This window comes from Oncorhynchus gorbuscha, linkage group LG20, assembly GCF_021184085.1.
Source record: "Oncorhynchus gorbuscha isolate QuinsamMale2020 ecotype Even-year linkage group LG20, OgorEven_v1.0, whole genome shotgun sequence".
Classification (NCBI taxonomy): domain Eukaryota; kingdom Metazoa; phylum Chordata; class Actinopteri; order Salmoniformes; family Salmonidae; genus Oncorhynchus; species Oncorhynchus gorbuscha.
Genome location: NC_060192.1, coordinates 6,231,931 through 6,240,971, shown reverse-complemented (window position 1 = coordinate 6,240,971; position 9,041 = coordinate 6,231,931). Strand labels below are relative to the sequence as shown.

Here is a 9,041-nt window from a genome sequence, read left to right as displayed (position 1 = left end):
AGCCCCAGTCTGAGGTACCGAGGCGTGGAGCAAGTTTTCATCAAGGATTCTTTGTACTTTGCTCAGTTCATCTTTGCCTCGATCCTGGCTGGTCTCCCAGTCCCTGCCGCTGAAAAACATCCCCACAGCATGATGCCACCGCCATGGTTCACAGTAGGAATGGTGCCAGGTTTCCTCCAGACGTGACACTTGGCATTCAGGCCAAAGAGTTCAATCTTGGTTTCATCAGACCAGAGAATCTTGTTTCGTTATAATCATTGAACAGTGCAGAGAAAACCACAAGTCCAAATCCCTACCTCCATCCATGGCTAATTTAGGAAAATGACAATTTTAGCTAGACGGCTAGCTAGTCACCGGAGGACAACACAACGAGATGCAACAATTCAAGTTTTTCTGTCAATGACGTATGCCCTCAATGGGATTTGATAGGAGTGACGATTTCCCGATTGACTGACCTTCACGTCTTAAAGTAATGATGGACTGTCATTTCTCTTTTCTTATTTGAGCTGTTCTTGCCACAATATGGACTTGGTATTTTACCAAATAGGGCTATCTTCTGTATACCCCCCCATACCTTGTCATAACACAACTGATTGAATCAAACTCATTGAGAAGGAAATTAATTCCACAAATTAACTTTTAACAAGGCACACCTGTTAATTGAAATGCATTCCAGGTGACTACCTCATGAATCTGGTTGAGAGAATGCAAGAGTGCGTAAAGCTGTCATCGAGGCAAAGGGTGGCTACTTTGAGGAATCTCAAAGATATTTTGATTTGTTTAACACTTTTTTTGGTTACTTCCATATGTGTTATTTCATAGTTTTGATGTCTTCACTATTATTCTACAATGTAGAAAATAGTACAAATAAAGAAAAACTATGGAATGAGTAAGTGTGCCCAAACATTTGACTGGTACTGTATATTTTGGGAAGCCTGGCTTCCCTTGGCACCCATGAATAGACACCACTGATTATACCTAAAGCGGACATTGCCATTGGCTGCACCACTGATTATACCTAAAGCGGACATTGCCATTGGCTGCACCACTGATTATACCTAAAGCGGACATTGCCATTGGCTGCACCACTGATTATACCTAAAGCGGACATTGCCATTGGCTGCACGGAGTCACATTAACAGAAATCCCATGCAGCCTTGTTTACAAGTTGGAACACTGAAATTTGAGATGTACTATACATCTCGATGAGGATGATAGAAAGCCTCATTGTTTAGTTTCATGATTTTCAATTATTTCTATATAGCGTACACTTCCTCGTTCTGAATTTCATAAGGGTGGCAGGTGTGGCTTCATGACAATGATTGCAAGAGCAGCTGCTCCCCATTTGATGGCTCGGGTGCAGTTCCATCTCCAACAACGCCAAAGCATTGGCTATGCGGGTGTCTGCTTTCTCCGGTTAAAGATTGATCCGATTGAACCCAGGCCTCTGTCCTTTTCGAACAGACTATGGGTGAGTTATGTGTTTAACAAGCATTCAGTACAATTGAAATCAAGTGTTTCCTCATTTACCACGACGGCAAATCGACTGTGGCATTTTACCCCCAACACTTTGCACGAATGGAAACTAATGTTGGCGTACCCTAACGTTATTATTTGATATTCACATTCACAATTCCTAGTTATGTTACCCATTAAATACAAAAGTCTTTCAAATATTAGTATGGTCTCTTTAAAAAAAATTAAAAAATCTGTGTCTTTGAAATGTGTAAGTAAATCAAGTCAATCGGTGGTTTGAATGATATGTGTCAGAAGGATGTGGGTGTCAGAAGGACGTGGCTGTCAGAAGGACGTGGCTGTCAGAAGGGTGTGGGTGCCAGAAGGACGTGGCTGTCAGAAGGGTGTGGGTGCCAGAAGGACGTGGCTGTCAGAAGGATGTGGGTGCCAGAAGGACGTGGCTGTCAGAAGGACGTGGGTGCCAGAAGGACGTGGCTGTCAGAAGGGTGTGTGCCAGAACCAAGCCCGCTAGACCACCCCATGCCACTATTGAACTACATTTCGATAGTTGATTCGTAACCTTTTTGCCTTTGTATTCTTTATCAGTCGCTCTCTTACCTTAACACTCCATTCCTCACTACTCTCAATTTCACCTCAACATCTCATGTTATAGGCCTATGTGTGCAATTCGTTTTGATAGGCTACAGTAGGCTATAGTTTGGGTGTAGCCTACTGTACGGCTGCATTTCGGATACACTTGTCACTTGTATGTCGTAGTGGACCAATTTCTATTTTTGTTATTAAGATATATAAAACAACGCGTTTTTTGACATGTATAGGTTCATTTCAGATACATTTCTGTACATTTGAATGTTGGAGTAATAGGACCTATTACTACAGTAGCAGTAGGGGGGGGGGATACTGTCTGGTGCTTCAGTGTTTGAGCAAGCGAGAGAGGGACAAAAGAGTGATCAAATTAAAATCCGACATCTGTACTACAGTGGTGAGTTCATATCTGCACTAGGATCCTGTTCTAGTTCAGCACTCAGGGCCCAGGAGTTAGGGGCCAGGATTGTTTCTGGACCGGCCAAAGCTAACACATTAGCATGTAGCAGAAGTTACATGGTAACACATGATTGGCTCTAGCGAAGCAGGAAACTGCCTGATGTTAAGATCCTAACAGGCCTCAATGTCTGGAGCAGGAGCCAATGAGAAGGGCTGAGGTGATTATATCCTGAACACACACCTAAGAGGGTTTACACACGCACGCACGCACGCACGCACGCACGCACGCACGCACGCACGCACGCACACACACACACACACACACACACACACACACACACACACACACACACACACACACACACCAAAGCTGATACTAATTTTACACATGAGCGATATGGTTGGATCATTAAAATCAGAGCTAACAAAAACAATAACAATAACACTCCATATATAAAATTACAGATGCACAACATCAAGCTGGAGCCTTGGCACTTTCACCACAAATGGAAAGAAGTGGAATTTTTGTTTTACTTTTAGACAAAAATATAAAAATCATGATATATATTTTTTTACATCCATTTCCACTGTTCTGTACAATCATAAATTATTGATGAAGATCTATAGTAGGCCAGTCAGCCAATCAGCCAGTCGGCCACCCAGACAGATAGACAGTAGACCAGCCAGACAGTCAGTAGACCAGACAGCCAGACAGTAGACCAGCCAGACAGTCAGTAGACCAGACAGCCAGACAGTAGACCAGCCAGACAGTCAGTAGACCAGACAGCCAGACAGTAGACCAGCCAGACAGTCAGTAGACCAGACAGCCAGTCCGGTCAGCCAGCTCTGTGTATGTATGATCTGTCTGCAATGCGTAAGCAACATCAGGGACTCTCTCTCTCTCCTCCCCTCTCTCTGTCTCTTTCATCAGCATGTCTCAGACTGATCTCTCTGATTACTGAACAGCTCACAGGGAGACAGCGACTGACAGGGAGGGCTGTCAGTGTCAACAGGGTTATTCTGATGTTAGACAGACAGCTGCCATATCAGCTCAAGGCAGCCCTGAGTTCGGAATTGTCTGACTGACTGACTGACTGACCGTCTGTCCATCCATCTGACTGGCGTGACAGCAGCTTAACACCCCAGGATGATGTCAAACTCTGGTGACGACAATTCTTCTGGGAACAAACTGACTTAGTTCAGAAATACCCCGTCACCATGGAAACAGAGCCCACACGTCCCTGGGTCTGTCACTCTGTCGCAGTCTCTCCAGCTGTGTGCTACCTAGTGTAGCTGCATGTGTGCTCTCTGTCCACGAGCTGCTCCGTTGATTAGCTGTATGGATCTGTTCGTTCATTTTATTTTAGCTAAGTGCATTCATCAGTCCTGTACAGTCTGCTCGGCCTGCAATGCTTTATAGGAATTCAGAAATTGACTGAACCTCATGGAAACTGGGGCCAACTAGCTCTGTCTGTCCTGTCTGTCCAGCTGCTTATTTCCACTCTGTCTCTCTTTAGCATCAGCCGCTAGCTCTGTCCATTAGCGTTAGCTGCTCTATGCCAGTTCTGTTTATTTGAGGGTTTGTCTGTTTGCTGCTTACTTGATATGAACTGTATCCTTGTTGTTTACACCCTGTCTGACAGCTGTAGACGCTACACTACTCATCCATTAGCATTAGCCACTCTGTTGGCTAGACGTTAGCTGCGTATGCTAACATTGGGCTCGGCCCGTGGAGGCAGCGCGGTGCTCATTGACCCTGCCCGGTTCAGCGTTGACATCTTGGTTATCCCCTCGCTGCCGACGGTAGAGAGTGGGAAATTCTCATAGCTCTCTGGCGCCCCCAAGCCACAGTGGCAGCGCTGCAGCTGAACCTTCAACTCCTTTTGAAAGTTACTGTTCAGGAAGCCATACACCTGTGTGTGTGTGTGTGTGTGTGTGTGTGTGTGTGTGTGTGTGTGTGTGTGTGTGTGTGTGTGTGTGTGTGTGTGTGTGTGTGTGTGTGTGTGTGTGTGTGTGTGTGTGTGTGTGTGTGTGCAGAAAAGGTGTTAATGTACAGCACCAGCACATGTTTGTAATGACATTTCCATTTCCATTTCCAAAATTTGTATCAATACAGTTGAGTTGAATACAAATGAAGTTAATTTAATTTCAATTCAGTGAAGTTCAATTCTAGTCCAGTCCACTCACCACAGGGTTGACACAGGTGGAGGCCATTGCAGTGAGGTGGCAGGCAGAGAACAAAGCATCGTGCTGGCAGGCGGGCAGCACCTGGTGGTGCCAGTCGAATATCGTGTTGAACACGTTGAGCGGCAGCCAGCAGAGGGCGAAGGCAGCTACGATGGCCGCCAGCATAGCATTGATCCTCTGGGCTCCTCGGGCATTCCGGATCCGCTCCACCATGTCCCTGGATGGGAGAAACAAAGGAATGGACTTGGGGGGGCACAGAAACGGACTAGATGGATGAGATTTATACCACACTATACCAGGTACTCCACACTAGACCAGGTACTCCACACTATACCAGGTACTCCACACTAGACCAGGTACTCCACACTAGACCAGGTACTCCACACTAGACCAGGTACTCCACACTAGACCAGTTACTGCACACTATACCAGGTACTCCACACTAGACCAGGTACTCCACACTAGACCAGGTACTCCACACTAGACCAGGTACTCCACACTATAACCAGGTACTCCACACTAGACCAGGTACTCCACACTAGACCAGTTACTGCACACTATACCAGGTACTCCACACTAGACCAGGTACTCCACATTATACCAGGTACTCCACACTATACCAGGTACTCCACACTAGACCAGGTACTCCACACTAGACCAGGTACTCCACACTATACCAGGTACTCCACACTAGACCAGGTACTCCACACTAGACCAGGTACTCCACACTATATCAGGTACTCATGAACTTCATTAACATTTACTCATCAACTGTTCACTGTCATTGGACTACTACTGCACTCTATCATTTGTTTCATTCTCCCATTCACCATTGGTAATTAATTGACTACCATTCATTGAATCCTGTCCTGATGTATTACCTGCGTCTGAGTAAGCAGACTCATTCGTCTTCAACTTCTCTTCACAACGACTCCATTGACTATGAACGACTCATTAATTTGCCATTTCATTGACTGTCCTGTGTGTGTGTGTGTGTGTGTGTGTGTGTGTGTGTGTGTGTGTGTGTGTGTGTGTGTGTGTGTGTGTGTGTGTGTGTGTGTGTGTGTGTGTGTGTGTGTGTGTGTGTGTGTGTGTGTGTGTGTGTGTGTGTGCGTGTGTGCGTGTGTGTGTGTGTGTGTGCCTGCTTGCGTGTGTGTGTGTGCCTGCTTGTGTGCGTGCGTGCGTGTGTGTGTGTGTGTGCGTGTGTGCGTGTGTGCGTGTGTGCCTGCTTGCGTGTGTGCGTGTGTGTGTGTGTGCCTGCTTGCGTGTGTGCGTGTGTGTGTGTGTGCCTGCTTGCGTGTGTGCGTGCCTGCATGTGTGGGTCACCTGCGTCGACGTAGGCGTAGGAAAATGCGGAGGTAGCAGAGCAGCACCAATAGCAGGGGGACGCAGTACTGGAACAGCAGCAGGAAGGTGGTGTAGGCCAGACGGTGTCTATCTGTCGGCCATTTCTCCATACAGATCACATGGTCTCTGAGGAGAGAGAGAGAGAGAGAGAGGGAGAGGAAGAGAGAGAGAGTCCTACATCTGGCATGCACAATCAAACACACACACACTAACCTGAAGGGGTTGGCGGGCAGTGTGAGGTTCTGGAAGGGATCGTCAGTCAGAATGTTGTAGGATAGGAAGGGGAGGGATATTAAGCAGGCGACCAACCAGGTGAGACCTACGGCCAGATAGGAGTGGCCTGCTGCTGGGGACCAGCCAGTAGGGTGCAGGATCAACTGATGGCGCTCCAACGCAATCAACACCAGGGAGAATATAGACACCGTCACTGACACACACTGTACAAACGGGGTGACCTGAGAGGGAAGAGAGGAGATATGAGGGAGAAGAGAGGAGATATATGAGGGAGAAGAGAGGGAGCGGGAGGAGAAAAAAAAGACAGATTACAGACACAAACAAACACGGAACGGTTATCCAACAAACACACAGGCGCAGGAACTGTGTTCTCACCTTGCAGAGTGCCTCCCCCAATACCCAGCGGTCCATCAGAGTGTAGATGACGGTGACTGGCAGACACACCACACACATCAGGATGTCCGAGCAGGACAGGTTGGCGATCAGAATGTTGGTGACGTTACGCAGCTCCTTCTGCCGCCCGATGATGAACACCAGGCCCACGTTGCCTAGTAACCCCACCGCGATCACCGTGCTGTAGGCCACAATAAGGAATGTGGCCCCGCACACCGAGGGCGGGCACTGGCCTGACTCGGACCAATCAGGGGTCTCCCAGATGCCAGGGGAGCTGCTGTTATTGGTCATGGTGGAAGAAGGGCTTTGGAGGCTGTTAGAGGGTGCTTACTGAACTCTCTCTGAGGGGGTAGAGACTGGGAGTTGATAGGGGACTCGAGTTCAAGGCGGTGCAGAGGGGTACAGGGTGATGGGGTAGACAGGCAGTTATCGTCTTTCTATACCCTTCTCAGTTGGCCACAGCTGTTTGGTCGTCATGTTGCTAGAGTCGCCGTGATTGGCTGTACGAGTCTGCTAATCACTTTGATTGGCTGAGCCCACTCCCTCGGTCTGCTGGAGAAACTGTGACTGGTTTGGATCAGGATCAGCTCAAAGTCTCTATATGTAAAACAGGGAAGACAATAGAAGATAATCTCAGTCTATTTACTGTGTAAGAGTAGAGAATAATCTACAAATAAAAAAAACTAAAGGCAGGGGATGGAGGAAAAGAGAATATATAGCATTCGAAAAGACCATGAGAAGGAGAATATAGAGAAGATGAGAGAACATGTGAAAAGAGAACAGGAGATTAGAGGAGAGAAGAGACTAGAAGAGAGGAGAGGACAAGACAAGAGGATGATGGAAAAGGAAATGAGAAAAAGGAAAAGAGAGTTTAGATGAAGACAGGGAAGATATGAGAAGGGATGAGATTCGAGAAAAAAGAAGTTGAAAAAAGTTGAACAGAAAAAGAGAGAAGAGGGAGATAACTAATAAGAAATGAAGAAGAAAATAAGAGGGAGGAAAGGCTTTCATTGTCCACTATATATAAAAATGTCCACTTAATATGCATAAAATGTATTAAAAGTCTCTAGCCAGTGTTGAAGAGCTCAGGGATAGATATTAAAGCAGGAGAAAGTAGAGGGGAGACTATAATTATGTCGGTCTATCTTCCCTCAAGAAAGCAGGTCTCTGTTTAACGCTGTGTGACTGACAATTACTACAGATTCTCTCTCACTGCCTCCCTTTTCCTCTCTCATTCTCTCATCTTTATTTCTTTGTCTCCCTCTTTGTCTGTCTCCCTCACACCCACACCACTGTAACCATCTTATCATCTCTCTTTCCTCAGAACATCTTTCATGTCTTTTGTTTCTTTCTTTTTTCCCCAGCAGGTTGCAGACGCACACACACACACACACACACACACACACACACACACACACACACACACACACACACACACACACACACACACACACACACACACACACACACACACACACACACACACACACACACACACACACACACACACACACACACACACGCACACGCACACACACACACACGCGCGCACACACACACGCACACACGCACGCGCACACGCACACACACACACACACGCACACGCACACGCACACGCACACACACACGGACGCACACGCAAGCAAACACAAAGCTAAATGCTGAACAGCAACAGTCATTTCTGGCTCATTTGCGTGAAAGAGAGAATGCAGCTCAGATGAGGCATGTAGTCATGCAATCATACATACACTACCCATTAGGACAGGAAACAATGCACACACACACACAGCAGAGGAGAGATGTGGGCAACTATAGCTAGACTGGGAACACACACAGATGCAAAAATGAACAGACACACACACTGCCCTCAGGTTAACGGTGTTAGTTACTGGCTCCTCTGATGAGATTATACATTAGAGACAAATGGCTTAATATGACCCTACAATAAGTGTGTGTGTGTGCATACATGCACGCCCGTGTGTCTCCTTCGATTAGTCTAGACAGTTGTAGTAGATACATGCAACGGTATAGCTATGGCTCGTCAACATAAACATAGAGTAGGCTGTAGAACAGAGATACACTCTAGTAGAATGTTCCCTGATCTGAAATCCCTGGCCTCTCTAAAAATACCAATGCGCTCCCAGACACATTTAATAAACACACGCATGCATGCTCGGATGCACACAAACACACGTGCATATAAAACACACGCGCTGTACGTAAGCAACCACAGTGAGCGTTTCTCCCCTCTACTTTATCTGGTTCATGCTTTACGCTCTCCCTCAGGCCAGCGGTGTCCTGGTTTGAGGAAGCTGTTTAATTACACCTACTTTGAAAAGACAATACATCATGTTTATGACACCGCCTCATTAACTCAGACACTTATCCCTAACGCTAATCAGGAGAAACAACGTTAATAT

General features: G+C 46.7%; 1 protein-coding gene across 3 annotated transcripts in view; it reads right to left on the bottom strand.

Moving 5' to 3' along the window:
- Window positions 1–874: 874 nt before the first annotated feature.
- Window positions 875–9,041, bottom strand: part of npy8ar (neuropeptide Y receptor Y8a) — a 31,476-nt gene continuing 23,309 nt past the window's right edge. For 2 of the 3 annotated variants that reach the window (XM_046317710.1, XM_046317709.1), the window contains 4 exons: window positions 6,604–7,218; window positions 5,974–6,449; window positions 4,648–4,864; window positions 875–4,373 (listed from right to left, as the gene is read on the bottom strand). In XM_046317710.1, the coding sequence (XP_046173666.1) occupies window positions 4,158–4,373; window positions 4,648–4,864; window positions 5,974–6,449; window positions 6,604–6,912 (1,218 nt within the window). In that variant the 5' untranslated portion in view covers window positions 6,913–7,218 and the 3' untranslated portion in view covers window positions 875–4,157. The remainder of the gene's footprint in view (window positions 4,374–4,647; window positions 4,865–5,973; window positions 6,450–6,603; window positions 7,219–9,041) is intronic. The other variant, XM_046317711.1, reaches the window with a different exon arrangement.